The following is a 26854-nucleotide window of genomic DNA, read 5'->3' as shown; positions in this document are numbered from 1 at the left end:
TCATCAATATGTTGATAGTGGTGTAGTGGTTGGGTAATTCTCCACTTATTGTTTCCTTGGTTCGAATCTTGGTGGCTTCCTTCTTCCATTTATTATTTTGAATTTTCAGAAATTCAAAATTTTAGCCAAAAGGTGCAATGGACGGGATTCGAACCCACGAGGCGCGTCCTTTGTGTGAGGACGTGTTCGCCAGTTGAGCCATGGGAAGGTTGTGTTATTTAGTGAACATTAATAATATATAACGGTTTTCTGCAGTTGTTTCTCCAAGAGATATATCTCTTCACCAAGGGATGTTAATATATCTATATAAAGAGATATTTGGGTAGAAAACTGAGATAGAACATATGCACGAAATTGGTCTTCATTTTGGCCAATTTCTCTTCCATTTACTTTATACTAAATCATCCTCCACTTCACTAATGTATGAGTGAAGTGTGGGAATCATACTTCTGTAAACTATTGTCAAAGATACGCTTGGTGTGTTAGTGCAAACCACATCAAGGAATTCAAAGTATCCTGAAGGGAATTCGCCGGTTTTCTCACTTGCATCCAATACACAGTAATTGGTGGGGGCGAATTGAACCTAAAGGTTAGTGCTTATGCACGCTTTGAATCTTCAAGTGCTTCCGTCGTCAACATCTTCATCAATCCAAGTGTTGCAGCATCTTCCCCAACAGATTATTTCCCAACAGTCTTTAGGTTCAATTATTCGTAATCAATGGCTGCATCACTCAAAGACATGACGTCTAATTTTGTGAAATTGGACAATTTTGATGGAGGAAAGTTCAACCGATGGCAGAAGAAGATGCAATTCCTTCTTACAACCCTAAAAGTGGTGTATGTTCTGAACACCACAAGATCATTAGAAAAGGAAAATGAAACTATGACTGAAACAAGAGGAAGATCAAATGGGATCAATTACACGTATAAATAGAGGTTAGTACCCCACAACATTCGTATTGTGTGAATACTATGAATTCTTAAGATCTGATATATCTTCTACATGCTTTAATATGATTAAGTTTACATGTGGTAGCAAAGCATGAGTTAGAGAATTTGTAGTTTTTCTTTAATGGTGATTTGATCCATGAATGATGTCTTAAAATTATTCTTGATGTTTTTGAGAACTTAACTATTAATTTTCCGTTGCATGAATATGATGTCAAAATGAATGGTTGAGATTATGTGATTGCAACAATATAAATTATTGTTGTTCATGTTTGAATGTCTTGAGTTTCATTTATTATGCAAGTAATAATGCATGTATCATGTTTTTAAAATTAGAGTTAAGTGTTTGTATCAAGAGAATCCTTATTTATGATTTCCGCTTCATAAGGATGATAAATGATGATCATATATTCATATATAATTTTATGATTTGTGACTTCTATCATTGCTTGTTATGTGGAAATGGAAAACAAACTGTTACGTTTAAAATAGTTATAATTGCTACTGATGACAATATATGAACGTTGGCAAGAGTGGTCTTTCTCTGCTGGAAGTTTTGTGGGTGTGTGGGTTCGATCCCACCAGACACCGGTTTTCATTTTTGTGAAATTTAAAAAATGAAATCGTGTGATTTCAATGGAATTCGAACACAGGACATGGTGTTCCATGTGCATTAACAAACCACACAACCAGCTATAAGTTTTTGTCAAGTCTCTGATATTAAATGTTAATATCATTACTATTTTTGAATCGAATTTGTATGTCTTATCATTTTCATATATATTATATTATGGTGAAACTAAAATAAATGTGTTTCACTTGTATTATGTGAAATTAGTGAATTATCAAAATAATTTTTATCACCATGAAACTTTCATTAAATGTTAGAAAGTGATAGAGGAGGAAAGTTTTATTACCATGATTATTTACACAAAAGGAAGGTATTGGTTATTTTGATACCTATGCACCTGTTGCAAGAATTACAACAATTAGAGTGTTGTTGGCATTAGCTTCTCTTTATAAGTTTGTAATCCATCAAATGGATGTTAAGACTGCTTTCCTAAATGGAGAGTTGGATGAGGAGGTGTATATGAAACAACCTGAAGGGTTTGTTATCAAAGGCCAAGTACAGAAAGTGTGTAAATTGACTAAGTCGTTATATGAGTTAAAACAAACACCCAAAAAAAAATGGCACCAAAAGTTTGATCAAGTTGTGCTTGCTCATGAATATAAAATAAATGAGTTTGACAAATGTGTTTATAGTAAAGACCATTGGCATGCTGTTAATAGAGTATTGAAATACTTGAAAGGGACAATTAATTATAGTTTGACCTATAATGGTTATCCTTCAGTTTTGGAAGAATATACAGATGCCAGTTGAGTAACTTATGTAGAAGATCATGCTTCCACTAGTGGATGGATCGTCAACCTTGGTGGAGGTGCAGTTTCTTGGAGTTAAAAGAAACAAACTTGCATTGCTTACTCCACCATGGCTGCAGAGTTTATTGCTCTTGCTGCATGTAGTAAAGAGACTGTATGACTAAGAAATTTATTGTATGAGATGCTTATTTGGCCAAAACTAATGAGACAAGTATCCATACATTGTGACAGTCAGTGCACACTATCAAAAGCATACAGCCAAGTATATAATGGAAAATCTAGACATATTGGTTTAAGACATAGCTATGTGAAGGATTTAATTACAAATGGAGTAATCTCCATAGTGTTCGTAAGAACTGAGAAAGAATCTTGCAGATCCTTTGACGAAAGGTCTGACAAAGGAAATGGTGTTGAAGACATCATTGGGGATGAGTCTCAAGCCCATATCGAATTGATCACCAATAGTGGAAACTCAACTCACACTTAAGTAAAATTAAGTCTTGAGTTCAATGGTGAAAGTACACTATAAGAGTGATTGTAAGTACTTTATTATCGATACATCCCAAGGAATAGAAGTACTTGGACCATAAGAATAAAGTGGTAGGATGAAGGTTTTCTTCTTAATGGACATATAACATATATTTGTTGGAATGCATAATTATGGGTGCATTTCTGATATAGTCTACCTATATGAGAATGAAGTGGTGCCGCTTCATGGAGTTAAAGGGCTTGACTCTTAAATTCTCATGAAAAGGATATGTGACACAAGGCCTTATTGAATGTGTCAAATTAAAATTCTTTTGATAATACCGAGATTTCATGTGTAAGTTATGCACACTTGTTCCATTGAATAGTTGGTTCAAAGCTTGTCTACCAATTTCTATTCGGGATAAGTGGAACCCATTTCTTACTAAGTAATGGTTCAAATCGTAAGATACCATTATCTGAAACCATGATATTTCCAGAAATATGGATTTAGTTATATTTTGTAAATGGTGGGTGATTGTGAGAAATATTTCCAAAATATATAAACTTGGAAATATGTTTGTATTAATTGTTATATTTATTAATGTTCGAGTTATCATCAATATGTTGATAGTGGTGTAGTGGTTGGGTAATTCTCCACTTACCTTTGTTTCCCTGGTTCGAATCTTGGTGGCTTCCTTCTTCCATTTATTATTTTGAATTTTCAGAAATTCAAAATTTTAGCCAAAAGGTGCAATGGACGGGATTCGAACCCACGAGGCGCGTCCTTTGTGTGAGGACGTGTTCGCCGGTTGAGCCATGGAAAGGTTGTGTCATTTAGTGAACATTAATAATATATAACGATTTTCTGCAGTTGTTTCTCCAAGAGATATATCTCTTCACCAAGGGATGTTAATATCTCTATATAAAGAGATATTTGGGTAGAAAACTGAGATAGAACATATGCACGAAATTGGTCTTCTTTTTGGCCAATTTCTCTTCCATTTACTTTATACTAAATCATCCTCCACTTCACTAATGCATGAGTGAAGTGTGGGAATCATACTTCTGTAAACTATTATCAAAGATACGCTTGTTGTGTTAGTGCAAACCACATCAAGGAATTCAAAGTATCCTGAAGGGAATTCGCCGATTTTCTCACTTGCATTCAATACACAGTAATTGGTGGGGGCGAATTGAACCTAAAGGTTAGTGCTTATGCACGCTTTGAATCTTCAAGTGCTTCCGTCGTCAACATCTTCATCAATCCAAGTGTTGCAACATCTTCCCCAACAGATTATTTCCCAACATGTTCAAATTAAAATAATGAATGTTAATAGCTTTATTCGTTTTTTTAATTCATCATTTACAATTAAGCGGTAAACCTTATCTACATATAAAAGATGATGAAGAAATAAAGATGCTTGCAACTAGTTTTTTTTTGGTAATGTAAATCTTGTTACTAACTTTTTATATTTTTACTTGAATTACCATTGATGTTGTACATTGTATATCAATCTATAAGTGCATCTCAAAGCATTTAAAAGGTACAATAGAACCTACTCAACATGATCTATTTATTATATTTGAATACCTTAATCAGTTACACTATACCGTTTTATTGTACTATGCCACATTTTGGATGCTTTTACCTATTTAAGTTCATTGCCTTCTTGGTTGTGGCAGAAGCTGCTGGTGACTGGGTCTCGTCCTAAAGAAGAGGAAGGTAAAAATTAAAAACTACTTTGCATTATCATCTGATATTGCAAGTGTTTGCTTGATTGGAAGAATCTCACTTTGTCAGTGGAAGTATTGTTGAGGTTGAAAGTATTACTTATGTGTAGCCTTTTCTTTTTGCTGTGCAATGTACTTATGATTGAGACCTGTGAAATGCTCAACTTCAAACCAACCTCAAAAGGTAGTCCTTTAAAATTCACCTGATACATTTGATAGATATTCTATTTTGCAGTTGAGTCATTTTATTATTTCAAGCTATATTGGCTTATGAGAAGGCAGAAGAGATCTTAGTCAGGCCTGAAACTGTAACTGAGACTGAGAGGCTGGAGTTGTTTCCTTTACAGATTCACCATAGGTTCAATAAACTTGATTTGATAGATTAATTGAAAAACTAGCTCTTTGTGAATGATATTACTTTGCTCTGTTGTTTTTCATTCATTGGTGTCTTTGTTCTGCTTTTTTAAAATCACTTTTCTCCCTGGGTGGGTTGGGAGACCTGCATCAGTGGCTTAGAAGAATCGGCGAACTGCATCACTGGAGAAGTTATTTTGATGTGGATTTTCAGTTATCTATATTTGTAGTTCATGCAGCTTAAATCGCTTAACTGGTAGCATTATACACTCTATTTTTTCCCTTATAAAATGTTAAATTGATAAATATTATATTCTGTTTGTTATAAGTGATGGAAATTGAAAATAATGTTGGTGTGGTTTTGAAGGAATGGAAGGGGTTGAAAAGTAGAAAGTACAAAGGATAGTGTATGAAATGAGAAAAGGATCCAATTATTTTCAGAATGAGGAATTCAAGGAGGCTTTTATTAACCACAAAATTCATAACTTTAGGCTCAACTGTATAAATATTACCCCAGCAGACTTATACCACAAGGTAATTTTCTCATCAAACTCTTTCCATTTACTCACAATTTTGAAATTTCTTCTCAGACAAGCTTCACTCCTATTTTTCTAATTCCTTGTCTGATGTCCTTTCTAGATATACAAGAATTCCTTGTTCTGTTTAACATGTTTTTTATAAATGTTTATGGCCTTACCTATTTCATGTAATACATGCAAATTCTAGTGACGTGACAGAAAGTTAAATGCTTTTCTTCATGTTTACATATGTGTGCTTCTTTTTACCACCCAAACCTTCAACTGTGTGCTTCTTTTGAGTCCTAAATACATGCTGCTTAACTTAATTACTGTCGACTTAAGTTTTTCAAAACTTAAAATCATATGCATTAATTTAATGTACCAGTTTTTTCGATGGCAAGTTGCTATAGAAGAATTCTTGAGCTAGAAGCTTCTCGTGACCTTTCAAGTTTTTGGTTACTTGCAGAAATGGATGTTTTCTATGCAGCAGTTGAGACTTTAAGTAACCCTACATTCAACGGAAAGGCAATGGCTGTTGGTAGCATGTCTATGATATCCACTTCCAGTCATAAGGTTTGTTGTGTCAATAGATTATAGGCTTGATGTTGTTTTTGAGTATTCTAGAATATGAATTTCTCTTGTGGATGTTTGAAAAATTAATCTGCTTGAACTCTACTGTATTGTGGAAATCCTGATCTGGATTTCATCTTTACATAGGCCCGGAAATTTGGGGTTCGTTCTGCCATCCCCAAGTTCATTGCGCATAAGTAATGTCCAGAATTGATCTTTGTCCCAAGAGATTTCAAGAAGCATATGTAGATTTCAAGAAGTATATGTATTACAGTGATTTGACCATAAAAGGTATACTAATACTACTTTGTATAATTGGTTTCAAATTGCAGCTTTTCTCTTAATAACTGATGGTAGCTTACCATGCACTTATTATTGTCAGTTCTTCAGAGGTATGATCCCAATTTCATTGCTGGTAGCCTGGATGGAGCATACCTTGATAAAACTGAAGTTTGCAAAGAAAGGAATGTCAAAAGTGAAGAAGTAAGTTGGGGCATCATATTAAATTAGCATGAAGGGTGTTTAAATTTATTTAACATCTTCTTTTTCTTCGTTTGGAATTTTCATATTGCTCAAGAACTCAGAGCCAGTGTTTATGAAGAGACTGGTCTCATACTTGTTTCCTTTTTTAACCTGAAATGATATTCATTGCTTATGAATTACTGTTTGTGGATTCAAGAGACTTTGGTTTGTGTTTTTTTGTAGGTACTCTATTGGGAATGAATCTTTCATATCGTAAAGCTTAGACGTAGCGATTTTGATACAAATGAGAAGTTTTGGACAAGGTTTCCGATTCAAGGATCTAAAGTTATTCCACCACATATATCAGTATAGTAAGTTCATGAATCATGAGTAATTGATTGTGTCTTTGGTCCTAAAAATTTATTCGCTTAGCAATTAAACGTCATGTATATATGTATGTATGTATGTATGTATGTTTGTATGTATGTATGTATGTATGTATGTATGTATGTATGTATGTTATTAAATCTTGTCTTGATTGTGAGTTTTTGAAAGCCAAGGAATTATGGATTACATTCTTTTGGTTGATCTTCGTTTTTGTGACGAAAAGAAATATGACAAAATGGGTTTGATATTATTGTAAGAGTGTAAGTGCATATGATACATAAGGTTTATGTAGCACTATGAGTATTAAAAGTTAAAAGTTTGTATTTCTGTTTCTAAAACACCGTTCTTAAAAAAAATTTGCCGATAGAAGCGGTTTTGTCTAATTTAATTGCTTGTTCCCGAAGGTTTGAACCACTACCTTATAGCTCCCAAAGACAGAAGGCCTCTTGACAGCGGTTAGAACCGCTGCCATAGCCACAACTTACCTCTACCCAAACTATATTCTGTAGTAGTGTGAAGTGTTCATGGCTTCTTGCTACAGTCATTCATAACATACTTATTGAGGTTGTTCATTGGTTTTGTCTTGTTCTTGGTTGAAATGTTTTGATCTTTGATTTTCTGCAACTAATTGTTGTTGATCCTTTTGTATGCATTCTGCATCATAATTAAAATTGGCAGGAACTCTCTTAATTTTATTTAAAATAAGCCGCTGTGGAATTTTCGTGGCTATGTGGATTGTGATTTACATTCTTTTTCCCTTCCCCCGGTGGCCACTAGCATTGTCATTGGTTTAATCAAACCTAAATGTTTTGCGGTGGTTTAACCGCCTCTCTACCATGCATTTTTCTTTTATATGGCGGTTCTGACTGCTGCTATCTCATGAATTCAATCTCAGCATTGAATGAAACTACGTTTTGTTGGGGGTTGTTCCCGTGCTTAGACAAAAACACCAACAACTTGATTAATGGTGCCAGTTTCGGTTGTTCAAATTAAATCTAAAGTTCATTTTACTGCTGCAAAATATCAGACCTTGGTGATCACTTTTTCCACTTGTTGATAGATTGTTACATCTTGTGCTAATACTTTATCTTTCAACTACATCTACAAAATGATCTTGCTTTTTCTGAAAAATTATAAGTATAATACTCAAAATTATATAAACTTGTATATGAAAGTGAGATAAAATTATAAAAAATAAATTCCAACCTAAAGCTACATGCATTAATAGACATTAGACAATTGCCATGAATTATAAATTAAAACAAGTGGCCGGTCATATTGCAGGCTATAATTAACAGTAAACAAAAGAGTATGTAATTATATATTCAATACGCAAAAAGACAAGGCATTTCCACCAAACTTCGTAAGCTTGGTCATAGACTCCGGAGCCAGAGCCTGCCATTGACCAAACATGGTCACTAATTGTTGAATGAACAAACAAACTCCAATCACCTTCATTTCCCCATCCACCCACCCACCTTCACTTCGCACACATATAAAAACCTATCTCCCCACCCAAGTTTCCACCACAACTCTCATACAACATCTAGTACTGCAACTAAGTGTATCTTGAGAGCTCAATTTTGCAGTGCTTCATTTGTAATCCAGATTTCTATCATTCCCAAGAAACTTAAAGATGGTGAGTGTAGCTGAGATTCGCAAGGCTCAAAGAGCTGAAGGCCCAGCAACCATCTTCGCTATTGGCACCGCAAATCCTCCAAACTGTGTTGATCAAAGCACATATCCTGATTTCTACTTCAGAGTCACTAACAGTGAGCACAAAACAGAGCTCAAGGAGAAATTTCAGCGCATGTGTAAGCATTCTTTTCTTGGTCTCTCCATTTTTTTCTATATAACATTCATTTACATTGCCAGACTAGTCATTATCAGATTGATTTTATTGTACTAATGTTGTTTCTTTATAATTGATTTCAGGTGACAAGTCTATGATCAAGAAGAGATATATGCACTTGACTGAAGATCTTTTGAAAGAGAACCCGAACATGTGCGCTTATATGGCACCTTCTCTGGATGCTAGGCAAGACATGGTGGTTGTAGAAGTACCTAGACTAGGCAAAGAAGCTGCTGTCAAGGCTATCAAAGAATGGGGTCAGCCTAAGTCCAAGATTACCCACTTAATCTTCTGCACCACAAGTGGTGTAGACATGCCCGGTGCTGATTACCAACTCACCAAACTCTTAGGTCTTCGCCCTTATGTGAAAAGGTACATGATGTACCAACAAGGGTGCTTTGCAGGTGGCACGGTGCTTCGTTTGGCTAAAGACTTGGCTGAGAACAACAAAGGTGCCCGTGTCCTAGTTGTTTGTTCTGAACTTACTGCAGTTACCTTCCGTGGCCCTAGTGACACTCACCTAGACAGCCTTGTTGGGCAAGCTTTGTTCGGAGACGGAGCAGCTGCACTCATTGTTGGTTCCGATCCAGTGCCAGAAGTTGAGAAACCTTTGTTTGAGCTAGTTTGGACTGCACAAACTATTGCTCCAGATAGTGAAGGAGCCATTGATGGTCACCTTCGGGAAGTTGGATTGACCTTTCATCTCCTTAAAGATGTCCCTGGGATTGTTTCAAAGAACATTGAGAAAGCACTAATTGAGGCCTTCCAACCATTAGGCATATCTGATTACAACTCAATTTTTTGGATTGCACACCCAGGTGGCCCAGCAATTCTTGACCAAGTTGAGCAGAAGTTGGCCTTGAAACCTGAAAAGATGAGGGCCACTAGAGAAGTGCTAAGTGAATATGGTAACATGTCAAGTGCATGTGTCCTTTTCATCTTAGATGAAATGAGAAAGAAATCAGCTCAAAATGGACTCAAAACCACTGGTGAAGGACTGGAATGGGGTGTGTTATTCGGTTTTGGACCTGGACTTACCATTGAAACAGTTGTTTTGCGTAGTGTGGCTATTTAATATGCTTGATTATTTGATTATTTTGTAACACTCACAAACTCACTAGATTTTGTATCTATGAGAAAGAAAATAAGCTCATATTGAGTTTGATTATGTATGTTCAAATTAAAATAATGAATGACTAATTGCTTTTATTTGTTTGAATGAATACTTTAAAGCTAAAAGATAAGTTATCTGAGGGATTATCACTGTAATCTCATATTGGCCAGCTCTTCTAATCATTCTCTAGGTAATAATTCTCACCCGCTTGCGTCAGTTCTCTCATATGATCAGTGTTCCCCCTGTTTATAGAAGTTTTTGGTGCTCTATTACAACTAACATTGGGCCAAGATCTTATAAAGAGGTAGAACTATGAACAAGGTATATTAATGGAGCTTTAAGGTTTGTATGAGCAAGCCATATTAATGAATCTTTCTATGAGTTGTTCTCTCATGAAAGGTGGAATTATGAGCAAGGTATATTATGAGCAAGTTTTTGTTCCCTCCTTTAAAATTTTCAAATTACATGAATGGAGCTTTGTTTTCTGTTAGCTAGTGGTTTCAAGGATTTTTTTTGTTGCGTCAATTTAACAAACGTAGAACCAAAAGTCCTGAAGCATTGTTTTCAGATCACCAGTGTCTACTCCATGTACTCCTTCACTTCGCTTGCAAGCTGATCAAGGGCAACCTCTTTCAGATCCTACAGCCTACAGAAGATTGGTTCACGCCTTCTTTATTTAACTACAACTCGGCCAGACATGAATTTTGCAGTTCAACAGTTGTCACAGTTTATTTTCAATCCTATGGTTTCTCATCATGAGGCAGCTCTTCGGGTTCTAAGATACATCAAGAAATCTCTTGCTTCTGGTTTATTTTTCTCTGCTTATTCTACAATTTTGCTGGCTTTGCTTATTCAGACTGGGCTTGTTTCCCTGATACAAGGAAATCTACAACAGGTTATTGTGTTTTCTTAGCTAGTCTTACTTGTGAAATACAATGGCATCCTAATGTTCTTCATGTTGATTTTTCTCCATGCTTCTATTTATTGTGATAAAAAGTGATCAGTCATATACCTTACTCATAATTCCACCTTTCATGAGAGGACAAAACACATAGAAAGTGATTAGCATATAATTCGTGAGAAGGTTCAATCTGGCTTAATTCAGTAGTTAGTGGCATGTTGGTTATTAGAGAACTTGTAGTGTGTTATATAAAGTAGTTTTATGTTTTCATTCTCTTGACTGTTGTATTGAAGTCTTCATTCTGCAATTTGAAGTCTTCACTTACATTGTGTATAAAAGCTACTCTATGAACAATTCATCATTGAGTTCAATAAATATTCAATCATTTAACTTTGTGACGGAAACTAATTCGTTACAAAATCCTAGCATAATATAAGGAAAAGGTGACGGAATGTGGGAAGAGAATTATCCGTCACAAAAAATCCGTTGCTTGAAATTGCGACGGACATTTCCCTCTCTAAATTCCGTCGTTAAGTCTTCTCTTATTATTCACTAGAATTTTGTGACGTTTAAACTTCGTCGCAAATAATTTTCCGTCGCTAAATTATTTGCGACGGAATTTCTATATCCATATTCCGTCACTATTTCATTTAATATCATATGCTAGGACTTTGTGACGGATTTTTCCGTCACTAAAAAAGAAAGTAAAAAAAAAAAGAGGCATCACCACTGGTGGCGTTTTATACTAATTTCGTAATTAAAAAAAATTGCACTACTTTAATAATTATTTGTATAAAGCACACTGCATGTAAAATAACCAAATTAGAAATAAACACACACATAATATAATATTCATCATAAGATAGAAATTTCACAATAAACTTTGGTAAGCCCAAAACGATGTAAAATAAGACAACAACATGTTCCCTAAAACTAAGCTTCAGGAATTATGTTTAGATTACTCACCAACAATCTCAACATGCCCCCAAAATCACATTCCAAACCATCAAATTCGTTGTTTGCCATTTAATTTGCCCGAAATACTGAATGAAAAATCACAAAATTCTATAAGTGTGAAAAATTTGCCAAACAAAAGAATCGAAACCGTGTAATTGAGTGAAACTAACCTTAATAAAAGTTAATAATGGTAATTAACTTTTTACAAAAAAAATATTATTTTAGAATAATGTATCATGGTGTATATATCATGGTATATTATTATTATTAATTATTTTTATAATTATTTTCAAATATAGAGTGAGGGTATTTTGGTCAAGTCACATAAAATATCTCTTCTCCTCAAGTTTTCTAGCAAAACAATTTGTCTAAGCCTCAGCCTAATTTTTTTTCTCTCCGTATTTTCTTATGTACTAAGAGGAAGAAAAATTGTGTAATGTTTGTTCTCTTTGAGACATTTTCTATTCTCTTCCTATTTTCCTTTTCAAATGAAGCATTAAATTATCAAACCAAACGATGGGATGATTTGTTTTGCATATTTTCTTTCCTTTTTCCTCTCCCTCACTAAAACCAAAGGGAGCCTAATTCTGATTAGGTCTAATGGTGGTAGGTGACCCGTGACCCCAAGCCTCCAACTGTCCAACCTTTGACCAATTCATAATTCAGCTACTCACATCATTGAAATTTGAAACTTTAAAAAATGAGAAAGAATACTCATTCACTTGGTTACAAAGAGAAAAAGTTGTGCCTTAATTTAATTGGATGATAATTTGGTCCTGAGACTGCATGTCTGCATCTACGTCTTTTTTCTTGTATTTGCATCAATAACATACAAATAAAATAAGGACATAAAAGGGAGTGGTTAGTGTAATAAAATAAAATAAAAATTCTCAATAATTAAATTTGTTGAAAATCCCTATCCATATAGTATAACACAACACATCAAGAATTTTGCAATACAAATATTTTAAAATTAAATCAGATAGAAAGTGATTAATTTAAGTGATACATACTTAGTTCCATTTAAACAATTTCAAATATCACGTTTGAATGTGGTGGATGGACCACTCTACAACCACAAAAGTGAGGTGTCTATTAATGGTCGACACACAGGCAGAAAGAGCAACGTAGACGTGGCAAAGCTAATCATTGTTGTTTAGCAACTTGTCAAAACAAGAAGATATGAGGTCAATTACGAAGCACACTACCCCTAGGGCAACAAGCGTTGGAAATTAACTCAAAACAACTTATAGATAGATTATAAGTTATTTGAATAAGTTCACTTAAATACTCACATTAACATTTATGCTTTAAGATAAGCTATTTAAAACACTCTCATATTCCAAGTTTAACCACATAAAGACTATTTTATATTTGGGTTGTGATGCAGACGAGCTAGATCACAGTAAAAGTGTAGATACAAGTTTGAAATATGAAAAAATCATCTATTGGTAATTGGTAGAGATTGTCATCATTTTTAGAATGAGATTACTGTTGCCAAGTATAGTCGGAACACCATCAAAGATGTAAAGACTAAAATGACGAGTTAACTTCGTAAGCTGCCGTTAGATTGAGCAGCCTAGCAAGACCTTGACTAAACTGCCATAGTCCCTGGTTTGGTGACGAAGCATTCAGCCAGCCATAGACCATATCACTATATATTATTGAACATTGAAAATGTTAGTCAGCACGTGAGCTTCAGCTACCACCCTCCAATTCCCTTTCCCCATCCACCACCTTCCCACACAACACATGGATATAAATTGCTAGTTCCCCTCATTACTTTCCACAACCACAACTCTCTTACAGTACCAACAACAACCACTGCAACTAGAAAACTTCAGAAGAAAAGATGGTGAGTGTAGCTGAGATTCGTAAGGCCCAGAGGGCTGAAGGCCCAGCAACCATCCTGGCTATTGGCACTGCAAATCCACCAAACTGTGTCGACCAAAGCACTTATCCTGATTTCTACTTCAAAATCACCAACAGCGAACACATGACAGAGCTTAAGGAGAAGTTTCAGCGCATGTGTAAGCAATCTTTTTGTCTTTTTTAATCATCATTTATCAATTCCTAGACGTATCAGATTTGTAAAAGTTACTCACTCTTCAATCGGTCCATTAGAGTATAGACTTCAAAGAAATATATATACTACTTCTTAACAATACAATTTGCAAGACTAGTCATTATCAAATTGATTTTGGTGTTGTAAACTGATGTTTTTTCTTTATAATTGATTTCAGGTGACAAGTCCATGATCAAGAAGAGATACATGTACTTGAATGAAGAAATTTTGAAAGAGAACCCCAACCTTTGTGCTTATATGGCACCATCTTTGGATGCTAGGCAGGACATGGTGGTGGTAGAGGTACCAAGGTTAGGGAAAGAAGCTGCAACAAAGGCTATAAAAGAATGGGGTCAACCAAAATCCAAGATTACCCACTTAATCTTCTGCACCACAAGTGGTGTAGACATGCCTGGTGCTGATTATCAACTCACCAAACTCTTGGGTCTTCGCCCATCTGTGAAAAGGTACATGATGTACCAACAAGGGTGCTTTGCAGGTGGCACGGTGCTTCGTTTGGCTAAAGACTTGGCTGAGAACAACAAAGGTGCACGTGTGCTAGTTGTTTGTTCTGAGATTACTGCGGTTACATTCCGTGGCCCTAATGACACTCACCTAGACAGCCTTGTGGGGCAAGCTTTGTTCGGAGACGGAGCAGCTGCGGTCATTGTTGGTTCTGATCCAGTGCCTGAAATTGAGAAACCTTTGTTTGAACTAGTTTGGACTGCACAAACTATTGCTCCAGATAGTGACGGAGCCATTGATGGTCACCTTCGTGAAGTTGGATTGACGTTCCATCTCCTTAAAGATGTTCCTGGGATTGTTTCAAAAAACATTGATAAAGCACTAGTTGAGGCCTTCCAACCATTGAACATATCTGATTACAACTCAATTTTTTGGATTGCACACCCAGGTGGCCCAGCAATTCTTGACCAAGTTGAGCAGAAGTTGGGTTTGAAACCTGAAAAGATGAAGGCCACTAGAAATGTGCTTAGTGATTACGGTAACATGTCAAGTGCATGTGTCCTATTCATCTTAGATGAAATGAGAAAGAAGTCGGCTGAAAATGGACTTAAAACCACAGGTGAAGGACTTGAATGGGGTGTGTTGTTTGGTTTTGGACCTGGACTTACCATTGAAACGGTTGTTCTGCGCAGTGTGGCTATATAATATGTTTAATTGTTTTGTTTTTATGTAACAAACTCAATAGAGTTTGTATCTACGAGGGGGGAAAACTCATCTTGAGTTTAATCATGTATTATCAATATTAAAATAATGAATGGTTAATAGCTTTATTTATTTGTTTGAAAAATTGTTCCTTTGCAATTATGAGATAAATCTTTGTCTGCACATAAAAGATGATAAAGAATCAAAGATGCTTGCAACTAGTTTCTTTGTTTGTTAAGTAATGTAAGTCATGCTTCTGACTCATAAGAGTTTGATTCGATTAAAATATATGTATTTTTTCCTCCTATCTGGTTTGGATCTAGAGGTTCTAAATTGGTATCTCACATGCCAGTTTCACCTCCCTTCCTCTCCGATTACTCCAAATCTTGTGACTAATCCTTTTACTTCATCTTCTGATATGGCATGGAAGTGCTAAGGAATCCCAAAGTATTCTTTATTTTATCTACGAATGGATTGGAACTTGAGAAGCTTTCTTATTAGTACTTAGATCTAAACCATTTCCTATTACAATGAAACTATTCTTTTGGAGCTCTGTACTCATCATCTGTGTGTAAATTTGAGCTACATGCTCTGTGAATTCTAAAATTCAGTTCAAGGGTATAATGAGCAGAATTCATTAGTCACATGAGTATTGAACTTGTATTGACTATCATTCTAAATTCCCTTTGAATTTGCTACTTCTTTTGGATTATTGGCCTGTGTCCACGATTAATTACAGGAAATAGATTGTAAAAATTTATCCATTAGCAACATACTGGTGTCAATTGAGAACAGTCACCACTCACCAGAATTTGGACTACAAGAAAATTATGTTCTGGAATGAACAAACATTACCATTTACCAACACTGCACATCCATGTATCCTTTGGCAAATGAACAAACCATTAGTGCATGAAAATTTCAATCACATCAATATCAATATCAATATCAATACTATATCTATATCTATATCTATATATATTAGAAAAGAAGAACTTTCATAGTGACGTGTCAGCACCAGATTAATTCTTAGTGACGTGTCAGCACCAGATTAATTCTCATAAAAATTATTCCACGTGTCAATTTGTTAGAGGATATTATTTTCAATTGATATATGTTTTAATTTTATATATTCTAACCTAATTAATTGATATTATTTTAGAAGATATAATTTTCAATTGATATATGTTTTAGTTTTATATATTCTAAAATAATTGATTGATATTATTTTAAAAGATAAGATTTGGTCTTTTAATTTATTTTAAATTTATTTTTAGAATATATTGATTAATTTTTATTGAATTTTCAAATTTTTTATTAATTCAGGATTTTATGAGTTTTTATTGTGATTTGCTAGATTTGTTAGTTTTTATCTATCTTTATTTAATACAATTTTTAATATTAGATTTGATTGGGATTTAGGTTGTTTATTTCTTAATTTTATTTTAATTTATCTTATTATTTATTTTAAATCCAGAAAATACTTTATTTTATTTTAGATTTACTTTTAGAGTATATTAATTAAATTTTCTTAAATTTTCGGATTTTTAATTAATTCAGGATTTTATGAGTTTTTATTGTGATTTGCTAGACTTGGTAGTTTTTATCTATCTTTATTTAGTACATTTTTAAATTTTAGATTTGATTAGAATTTAGGTTGTTTATTTCTTAATTTTATCTTATTATTTATTTAATTTTACTTCCAGGAAATATTTTATTTTATTTTACATTTATTTATAGAGTATAATAATTAATTTTTATCGAATTTTCGAATTTTTAATTAATGCGGGATTTTATGAGTTTTTATTGTGATTTGCTATATTTTGATAGTTTTTATCTATCCTTATTTATTATTTATTTAATTTTAATTTCATGAAATATTTTATTTTATTTTTGAGTTACATTTAGAGTATAAATGAATTTTTATGGTATTTTTATTGAATTTTTATATTTTTATTTAATTCAGGATTTTATGAGTTTTTTATTGTGATTTGCTAGATTTTGGTAGCTTTTATCTATCTTTATTTAGTACCTTTTTAAAGTTTATATTTGATTAGGATTTAGATTGTTTATTTCTTGATTTTATCTTATTATTTATTTAATTATTTAATGCTAATTCTAAGAAAAGGGAGTTGATTTGGTGCCGAGGGTACACAAAGCTACCATGGACACGCGGAGATTTGATAACTACTATTTCTACCTCTGCCACATGTCGCGATCAGGACAGAGGTATACCGTAAGATGATGTTACGTGAAGAAGAGTTTATCATGTTGTGATTGATGGTTTGTGTCATTTCAGTTCATCCTTTGTTCGTAATTCAATCCTGGATTCTTAAATTTCACATATTTTGTGTGTTTTGATCCAAAAGTTTACAAATTTTTGCATAGACCCTTTAACGAATCATTGTTGAAGACGTAATGTTTTGATTCTGATGTAATGTTTTATCTTTTGTTCTTCTTCCGCTTTTGTATTTTTTTAAACCAGATTTTAGTATAGTTTGTAGAAATTCATACGTGTGAAGCTATTCTAAACCAGATTTTGGTATAATTTATAGAAATTTACGAAACTTAGGATAGCCTGAATTTATATTCATTTCTCAAATTTTGCACGTTTTTATTCATCATGTTTGAGCTGTGTGTATAAGCATACTATTTGCACTGTATGTGAATGATGCACACATTTTTTTTTAATGATGCACAGGTCAGTCAAATTGATGAAAGCATATGAAGAGCTCACATTTAATCTTCATGAGTATGTTTAGCTCATTCTTAAGGTTGGTTCATGTTTTCCTCAAACTCATTAGTTTTGCATATACTCATGTTTTAGTATGCCGATTGAGTGACTTATCTTACTTTGCTCTATATATTTCCTTAAGTTCAATTTAAATTGATTGTTAGTATAAGTTTATTGGTGAAGTAACCACAATTATTTTGGGTGGGAGAATTATTTTGTTTTTTTCTCACATATATAGATAATTTGCTGGGGTGCGCACATATGGGGCAATACACCATTTTTTGTTTCTCTTGACTGAAATGTTCCTTTGATTTTTTGTTTCACAAGGGTTCCACCCCGAGATTCACAAATACACTAAATACAATTTTTTCACCACAGTCCTTTCAAATTGGTGAAGGAGGGTATTTTGTTCTTCAAGACTTCATTTTGGGTTTCTGTTTCAATCTTCTTCATGAATTGATTTTGTTCTTCAACTAATTGTAAGATGTCATATGCTTCAAGGATTCCTGTTTTTCTCTTCTTAATCAAAAGCAAAAGGATTGAGGAAAAGAAAATCTTCTAGGGTGCAGAATATTCACTAATTGGAAAAAAAAAATAACATGTGTCATTCTCAGATTAATTCTCATAAAAAAATACTTTTTAAAATTTTAGATTTGATTAGGATTTATGTTGTTTATTTCTTGATTTTATCTTAATTTATTTTTGATTAGGATTTAGGTGATTTATTTCTTGATTTTATCTTAATTTATTTATTATTTATTTTTAGAGTATTAATTAACATATCCCAAACTTTTTTTAAAAAAGAGTGAGTTTGAAAGCTATAGCTTAAGTTAATTTGTTAATATATTCCCAAATAATAATAATAATAATAATAATAATAATAATAATAATAATAACATGTGTTTTCGGATATGGGCCGGTTGGGTACTATAGTGCCCATACTCGCACCCATACCCTCTATTTTTTGCGGGTAATTATCTATACTCAACCTCATACTCATTTAGCGGTTTTTTACCCTACCCATAATGGGTATTTTTTGCGTGTATCCTATGATTTTGAGACCCATTGTCATCCATAGATTTAGATTTTGGCAAAGATGGATAGTTTCCTGTAATGACATTGAATTGTCTAAAGGTGGAGAGCTTCGAGTTGCTACCCACGTGAGTATGGAGACGGGTACATGTAATTTTTAAAAACGCGGGTATGGAGATGATATTATAGTACCTACCCATTGTCATCCGTACTTAGTTGGAATAAACACAATAATGTTATACTTTATGATATATCTTACACAATCCTGATTTGTGCTACTATCACATTAATTTTTTTTTAAGATTAATATGTTGATAATTCCTTATATCTATGATTTGTGTTATCGTCTTCATATTTACGAAGAATGTGAAACGAGTTCCTCTTGGTCTCAATCAGGCTTAGAAGAGAAGTTTTATGTCCACTTTACTCATCAATTCTGACTTTTCTATTTCATTTGTTGTTTAATATATTTTTAATAATTAAAGTATTAATTAATGTATCAAATACAATAGACATATTTCCCGTGCAACGCGCGGGTAAAAAACACTAGTAAACATTGAAAACAGTAAAAGCATTTTCTGCCATTTCCTGCAATGAACAAAAAAAAAAACCAATGCATATTCTCAAGTGAAAAAAAAATCAGACTGGGACACGACGTTGCTGAGAGAGAAGAGAGATAAGTAATTAGAAAGTTATGAGAAAAATAGTGCCTTTGTAAGTTATTTGCTATAAAGAAATAGATCAAAAATAGAGGAGAAAGGAATATATTAAAATGGATTTTGAGGTGTGTTATCATTTATGAACACACTATTTTGAACACATTCCTTGTGATTGGTCTATTTTCAAAATAGTCAATGTACTTTCTCTCCTATTAAAAATTGTATTGAGTTTTAACATTAGTGAGTATATAAATAGCTAAGGGTGTAAGTGAAAAAAATTGACCAACTTTTCTCCTTTTCTAACCAACTTGACAATATTGGTAAAAGTAATGGACTCCAACTTTTAACTCTTAGCTATTTCTTTGTTGTTTTTTAGCATATGCTATATTATACAACAAAGGAAGATGTTCTCCCTCTTTCTCCCTCACTTCTTTATCTTCTGTCTCTCCCGAACCAAATGAGGAGCTAGTGACTTGGTGGGTGACGATTTGAGAGCATAAAAAACACAATAGAAGATGTGAGCTTCCACAGATTCCACACGCAACAAGCCAGCGTTGAGCAATACTTAGCATGATGGTTGAGAAATCCCAACACGTGGGTATTAGTTGCAGGGGGGAAATGGCTTACACTTTACATGGTGAGAAAGAAAGCTACTAGGGAGTAGCCATGTGAGTTTCTAATGTCAATGAAGTGGAGCTCTTAAATCTAATCAGATTAGTGGATAGAGTAAGAGTTGGCTTGGTGTAAAGATACCACAAATGAAAATTTATTTATTTATTTATTATTATTATATTATATTATCATAAAGATAAAAAACAAGGTCAAATGAGTGAAATGACTCCCGCATCATATATATTATCTGTAATGATCATGTCCCTTTATGCAAACCATTCATTTTTGCTGCTTGAAATCTTTGCTATTGACAATGTTGAGATAATAAATATATGGTTTCAGATAACAGAAAGTCAAAATCGCAGTTTCTACTTCCTTGTCCTAAATTATAGTCATCCAAACAAGCATATATTATAAAAATCAAAATAGAAATCTACTATATCCCATAGGGATATCTTCCATCTTAGTGACAGGTAAGAGCTGTCTGTATAAATTCTCAACTAAGGTTGCTGATTTTGAATAGTCTTCTGTGCAGAAGAAGAATAATGAGATTCAAGTTCTTTCAGGCTAGCAGCAGCTTCCTCTCCAATTCTAGATAACATGCTGTCTGTTTTTTCTCCCAGTTGGTTAAATTCCACCTTTCTTTGTTCTACATGGTCATTAAGCGAAGCAAATCCTGAAAATATTGCAGTCTGCTTCAGCTCAGACACCAATTTTAGCAAAGAATCAGCTGCCTGGACCTGTGTCATCCATCAAGATTTTAAAATGGACCAAAGGAAAATATCTCACTGGCCTTTAAAAGACAACACTAGACCTGTCAAATTTACCTTACTAAACAAGCCTCTACAGAACAATGGAGAAATACTAATATAACTTGCCAAAGAAGTTATTTAGTATGAACGTAAGACAACTACATGTAATTATATAAATTATAATTCAGTGAAAATATGCTACATAAAAAAATAATTGCAAAGTGTAAAATTTCCAGCATTGTGGTGGTAAGGCACTGACAAGAAAACTTCTCTCACAGCAACCCTTAGAAATTCAATGCATAAAAGTCTTAAAACACTATATGCAAGCATGCTTGCTTAAAAGCATAAATATCAATACTCTTACCATCCTGGCAGCACGCATCTCCATCATAAAAGCTTCCTGTGAATTTCTAACGGGTGGATCATTTACCTGCAAGAGTACAAGTTTGTATCAAGTTAAAACTGAGCATTATGCATCTTTTAGCATGTCAGGTAATTGCAGAATTTCCCAATTATTACTCGTGTTTGAGAAAATAAAATAAAATAAGTCAATTAGAAGCAAATACATTTACCATTTTCTTGGAACTACAGAAGGAAACAACAATTAGTTAGAAGCAAAAAGTACATATTATTGTTGATTCTTGAATACAAGAGACGTGATGCCAAACGATTGTCTCTTTTCCATCACACTGGCCATTTATTTATCTTAAACTTGACATTTTATATGAAACACACAGTGTTTTCTGTTTCCAAGATGCAACTAACTCAGAAGAAAACTGACATCAATATTCTCAATACACCCTATTAACATATCTAACCTCCTAAACATATCTTTATCTCTAAACTCCACCCCAAGGGCCCTGCATAGCCTAGTTGCAGGCACCTGAAAAGGATAAAATCATACAAATGGCATCGCCCAAGTTCTTCAATCACAATGTCTTTGTTTTTTTCAGTCATACCTTAACCACAGTATCATGTTGTTTTGGTCTCTCAAAACAATGCCTTAACCACACATTTAATATGATTTTTCACCATAGCTGGTTCTACAAGATAAATCATGCCCTCACCCTTAGTGTCCTCCTCTCTCATCTAGAATTCTACTAAGAATAACAGTTACCAGAGTTTTTCTATTAATTTTGTTTTTCCCTAAGAATAAGCTAATTGAGAAGGGAAGTGATTGGGATGATAGAATGTACCCTAGCAACATTGACGAGGTGGCTGAAATTGTCGACGATGCTGGCGATATCGCCTTCAACTCGCTGCAACAACGTCTTCTGCTTCTGAACTGCGGCAGCAGCAGCCGATGCAGTGGGTCCGCCACCGCCGCCGCTGCCACCCACTCCTGCTGGTCCACCTTTGTTCATTCTCCTACAACCATACACAAGCCACAGGTAGAAGCTTTCAGTCTCCTCCCGCTCCCAGTTAGCATACAAAGATCTGAATTTGTAATCGCAGTGACCCAAATCCAGCTTTTATGTTAAAAAAGATTTTATTTTTGTTACTTTAATTAACTTACGAAGGGTGAAATTTCCAATTTTTATTTTTTTGCTTATTGTTATTATTTTTTATTATTTTCTAAATTTGAGTTATATGTGTTTTTTTCTTTTGAAACTAAGATTTTATATATGTACCACGGGAATAGAATAAGGTCGCCGACGCTCTAGCCAAGATCGTCGTTCGTGAAGGGTGGAACTTGAAAATTTGGAAGGCTCTCCCTCATTTGAAGTTGTTCCCCTGTTTTGTTCGGATTTAGTCTTTTAACTCCTTTTGTGTCTTTGTTTTCCCCTTGTACCAAAAAAAATAAAATTATATATGTTTTTAGTATGGGTGAATATAAATTTGACTCTGAAAAAAAAAATTATAGTTTTTGTCCAACAATTTTTTATTATATAGAATAAGGGCTAATGAAATTATAACTAGGGATGACAATTTCCACCTAAAAATGGAGATCTCCATGTGGACTGCCCCGTTTGGGACCCCAACCGTGGGGAATTTTTCCTCGTGGGGATATACGGGGACGAAAATCCCCCCGATAAAAATTTAGGGACGGGATGGAAATTACTCTCCCCGCCCTGTATATATAAGTTAAAATACAATAATACATTTATAAATATTGAATTACTTACGATACAAACTTCACTTTTTAAATGAATCGAATGTTTTAGACAATACTTTAGGTGTTGGGCTTCATATTTTTTATGAGTTAAATGTTGTAATTTATGATTCATATTGTTCATTTTGCTGACTTCACACATTGGCTATGTTTGGCACGTCTAGCTGATAAGCTAGCTGAAAGTTGAAAAGTTAGCTGAAAGCTTATAAGCTAGCTGAAAGCTGATAAGCTAGCTGATAGCTGATAGCTGAAAGTTGAAAAGCTGCGTGATTGAAATAAAAGTGTTTGGTAAAACTAACTGTTGTACAAGTTGGAACTGTAAAATGACATAAAATGACATACTTGTATAATTTTTTTATATTTTACATTACTTTATTTTCACATTAATGATATTAATATTAAAATTATTATAACTTTAAATATTTTAATTTCACTCAAGTTATTTATCATCTTAAAAATATAATATTAATTTTTACTTATTTATTTTCTATATTTTTATTGAATTAAATATAATAAAACATATAAGGCTAAAGGTGGAATTTTAATAAAATAATAAGGATAAAAAAGAGAATAAATTTAATAAGCTATAAGCTTTAAGATATAGGCCCAGTTTTGAAGAGCTTATTTGAGCTTATCTGACAGCATAAGCTCTTATGCCAGTGTTTGGGAGAGCTTATGCAAACAGCTTATGGCCTGCCATAAGCTATTTTCAGCTTATTTTCATAAGCTACTCAGGACAGCTTATGAAAAACAGCTTATGCTTATATACAGCTTATTTTTAATTTATTTCAACAAATTTTTAAAAATAGCTTATGAATAAGCGCTTATGTCATAAGCGCTTATGACCATAAGCGCTTAATTAAGCTTTTTTTTTTCAAACGGGGCCTAAGCTACCTCAATTAGTTTATAGCTTTAAGCTTCTAAAATAAGCTCATTTACCAAACACTTTTAAAGAGCTTTTAAGCTAGTCAAATAAGCTTTAAGCTAGTCTAGTAAGCTATAAGCTAGCTGAAATAGCATGTCAAACATAGTCATTGTGTGATGAACTTCATTTAAACTTTATCATATATTTATATTGAATTTGATATAGTTGCATTGTCACTTGTTGTCATTAAATTTATTGCTAAAACTTGTATATTTTACATACTTAATTTAAAATTTTGATGACATGTTATGGTCCCCGTGGGGACCCATGAGGAGATGGGGAATGGGGATGAGGTGAAAATTCACCCCGCCGTGGGGAATGGGGATGGAGACGGTGACATAAGAAAGATGTGGGGATAGGGAGCAGGAAGGCACTCCTCGCCCCATCCCGCGCGGGTGCCATCCCTAATTATAACACATATGTGACATGTTTTTTCTAAGTCACAAGTGCACGTGACAATCCAAGTTAGATATAGGTTGTTCACATTATTTTTCACATCGCTTTTGTCTCTCAAAAATTTATTTCATCATATTTCATCATACTCCCCTTTTCTTTCATCTATTGTACTCTGAAAACCACTCCTCAACCGATTCAAACTATGGTGAACTATTCTGCCTTAGACTTAGAGTTTCTCCCACTCCCGACGTGATCCAAAACCACCTCATTATGCTAGAGCTTCTCTACACGAACGATTTCTCCAACATTGGCGATAACGCCTCCACATCATTGGATTTGTTCCTAATGTGACGGGATTGCTCTTTCATGAGATTTTTTTATAGGCTAACGTTAATTGCTAGTAAATTAGTACAAATTATCTCTCCTTAGGATTCGAACTTTGGCCCTCCACCTACAATTACCCTTAGCTCAACTATGTGAGCTACCCATCCCACCTCTACTCTTTGAGAAGTGCATTTGTTTCTGAAAGTGGCGTCGTGGGCGGAAGAGCTCGTGAGAGAATAGGGTGGTGGAGGCGCTCGTGGCTAGGTTTCTCCTATCGGCTAAGACGCATGCAAGAATGTAAGAATTATGAGTTGTTGCTTGTTAATCATTCATCTTAGTTGACGGAATTGATAACTCAATTGCATAAATATATCTCACTAATCAGGACTATTCGTTTGATTTAATAAATTACTTTCCCGTAGTGTGAAGCATTGCACTTAAAACCTATTATACACTTTCACCTTAGAAGCCACATTGATTGAGAAATCAATATTTGAAGTTTTACAAATGCCATAGTTTGTTATTCATGTGTGATCACAATCACAACCATTACAGAGCCAAATCCATATAATAGTATTTAAAGTGATGACAAAATTGTAATTTTCTTGAATATTGAAATTCAGAAGACTTGCATGCCAATTTCTCATTGCTAGAAGTTGAGAGGAGGTTAAAGGCGTACAGGTGGGGTATGTTTTGATACCAGCACACCATTAGCACTCACTTCAAAATCAAAAATGAACATAAATTTTCAAGTAGCATCCAGATAATTAAACACTAAAACATCACCCAAAAGCTCACCTATTAAGACCAGTTGAACATTATTTCCAATTTCTCCAGAAAGACCATCAAAAGATACAAAAGTAACTATGTATGAAATTTGTTCCTCATGCAAAAAAGTCTGCAATTTCTGTTACGGTTCAAACACACACATATTTGCAGAAATAGCAAGGCGCAATTACATTCCCCCCAAAAGGGTTGCAGGCAATTAGTTGGTTAGAGCTATATAACGAAACATAAAATTGAAGATTAAAGACAAGTAATGGTAATTTGATTATTGAATTCGTGAAAGCAGCTAGCTAGGTGTCTCCCAATTGAGCGGAGCACGTACAGTTAATGCTACATTACATAGATGCATCATATCAAGTTGATTATGATTATAAATGAGAGTAATACTATAACGGAATTAGGGATTACACAAACTAATTGCAACTAATTCAGCAGTTAGTAGTAATAGCTATCATCGATCGAGAAATCGAGATTGAGAATTGAGATTGCTTAGCTTAAAGTCTCAAACTCAAATCCAGAGCAGCGAAATCCAGGGGCACTGTAATGGGATCAGAACCAGACTCAGGTGGAGGCAAATTCAAATCCAGAACAGGAGCAGGAGCAGGAGCAGGAGGAGGAAGATGATGATGAATTAGATCTCCTCCTTTCTCCCAGTGACGCCTCTTGTGTCCACCGAGCGCTTGTCCACTCGAAAAAACCCTCAAGCATATACTGCACTTGTGATGATGATGACTACTGCTGCACGAAATTTCACTCTTGCTGCTGCTACATGTGTCTCCTTTGGCATTTGCATTTGCGAGCAAGAGAAGACAAGCAGCAACCTCGTGCTCTTCCTGGGTGATCACCGTTGTCTGCGGTGGTTGCGGTTGCGGTTGCGACGGTCTTCGGAATTTTGGGGGCGGATTAATCCCGCGCCACTCACGCTCCGGATGGCAGCGCATGTGGCCGTGCAGAGCCTTCTCGGACCAGAATTTCTTCCCGCATTCGGAGCATTGGCTCCATTTTCCCGAAGGAGAAGAAGATGGAGATGGAACAACGTGTTTCTGAGTGTGACTGTGTGAGTTTCTCATGGTCGTGGGGTTGCATCAATGGCGTGAAGGAAGGAAGTGAAGTAACAACAAAAACAAGGACTATGCTTCTTTTTTGTACGTGAAAGCGGTTAGGCGGTTTCTTCAAAAATGAAACCAACTCAACCCAACAAACACCATTTTCCTTTTTTCTTTTTTTTTTAATGTTTTTGCAAACTTCATTTTGCTTGTCCTCATAAAACTAAGAAAACAGCACATACTTTGCAGAAAAATTAAAATGAAAGAAAACAGCATAATTCAGCTAATTAAGAAAATAACATGCCTTAATTAATGCTCATGCCCATAGCATAATTCAGGATTAGTCTTAAGCACCAATAATGTGAAGCACAGCTGCTGGTAGATAGTTTGATTCCCTATGCAGTTAATTTAATGATCAATCTCTATGCTTATATATAGAGAATTAATTATTTGTTTGAAGATGTCTATCCACTTCCACTTAACGTAATTTTATAAAATCGAAAAATTAATTTCATAATTGATGGGTACAGGAATATGTTAGGAAAAAAAAGCTTAATTATGTTTTTTTTTATCCTCGTGAGATCAATATAGTTTGCCTTCT

At 34.2% G+C, this 26854-nt stretch overlaps 4 protein-coding genes and 1 long non-coding RNA gene across 5 annotated transcripts; 3 read left to right on the top strand and 2 right to left on the bottom strand.

The window, feature by feature from the left end:
* Positions 1-5751: 5751 nt before the first annotated feature.
* Positions 5752-6802, top strand: LOC130741327 (uncharacterized). The gene is made up of 4 exons (XR_009020356.1): positions 5752-5972; positions 6117-6260; positions 6352-6452; positions 6675-6802. It is a non-coding gene; the product is annotated as an uncharacterized LOC130741327 (long non-coding RNA).
* A 1472-nt stretch (positions 6803-8274) lies between these two features.
* LOC130741325 (chalcone synthase 4-like) lies at positions 8275-9879 on the top strand. Its single transcript, XM_057594180.1, has 2 exons — positions 8275-8632; positions 8754-9879. Exons 1-2 carry the CDS (start codon positions 8455-8457, stop codon positions 9743-9745), a joined length of 1170 nt encoding a protein of 389 aa, XP_057450163.1. The 5' UTR covers positions 8275-8454; the 3' UTR covers positions 9746-9879.
* Positions 9880-13333: 3454 nt separating this feature from the next.
* Positions 13334-15019, top strand: LOC130741324 (chalcone synthase). The gene is made up of 2 exons (XM_057594179.1): positions 13334-13672; positions 13886-15019. Exons 1-2 carry the CDS (start codon positions 13495-13497, stop codon positions 14875-14877), a joined length of 1170 nt encoding a protein of 389 aa, XP_057450162.1. The 5' UTR covers positions 13334-13494; the 3' UTR covers positions 14878-15019.
* A 5181-nt stretch (positions 15020-20200) lies between these two features.
* LOC130735919 (mediator of RNA polymerase II transcription subunit 22a-like) lies at positions 20201-22116 on the bottom strand. The gene is made up of 3 exons (XM_057587789.1): positions 21860-22116; positions 21028-21093; positions 20201-20651 (listed from the first exon to the last, which is right to left on the bottom strand). Exons 1-3 carry the CDS (start codon positions 22025-22027, stop codon positions 20412-20414), a joined length of 474 nt encoding a protein of 157 aa, XP_057443772.1. The 5' UTR covers positions 22028-22116; the 3' UTR covers positions 20201-20411.
* A 3480-nt stretch (positions 22117-25596) lies between these two features.
* LOC130735916 (zinc finger protein ZAT3-like) lies at positions 25597-26277 on the bottom strand. Its single transcript, XM_057587786.1, has one exon. The coding sequence runs from the start codon at positions 26275-26277 to the stop codon at positions 25702-25704; it is 576 nt and encodes a 191-aa protein (XP_057443769.1). The 3' UTR covers positions 25597-25701.
* Between the last annotated feature and the right edge of the window lie 577 nt (positions 26278-26854).

Source organism: Lotus japonicus, chromosome 2 (genome assembly GCF_012489685.1).
Source record: "Lotus japonicus ecotype B-129 chromosome 2, LjGifu_v1.2".
Lineage (NCBI taxonomy): Eukaryota > Viridiplantae > Streptophyta > Magnoliopsida > Fabales > Fabaceae > Lotus > Lotus japonicus.
The sequence above is the reverse complement of the archived record's forward strand: the minus strand, read 5'-3'. Positions and strand labels throughout refer to the sequence as shown.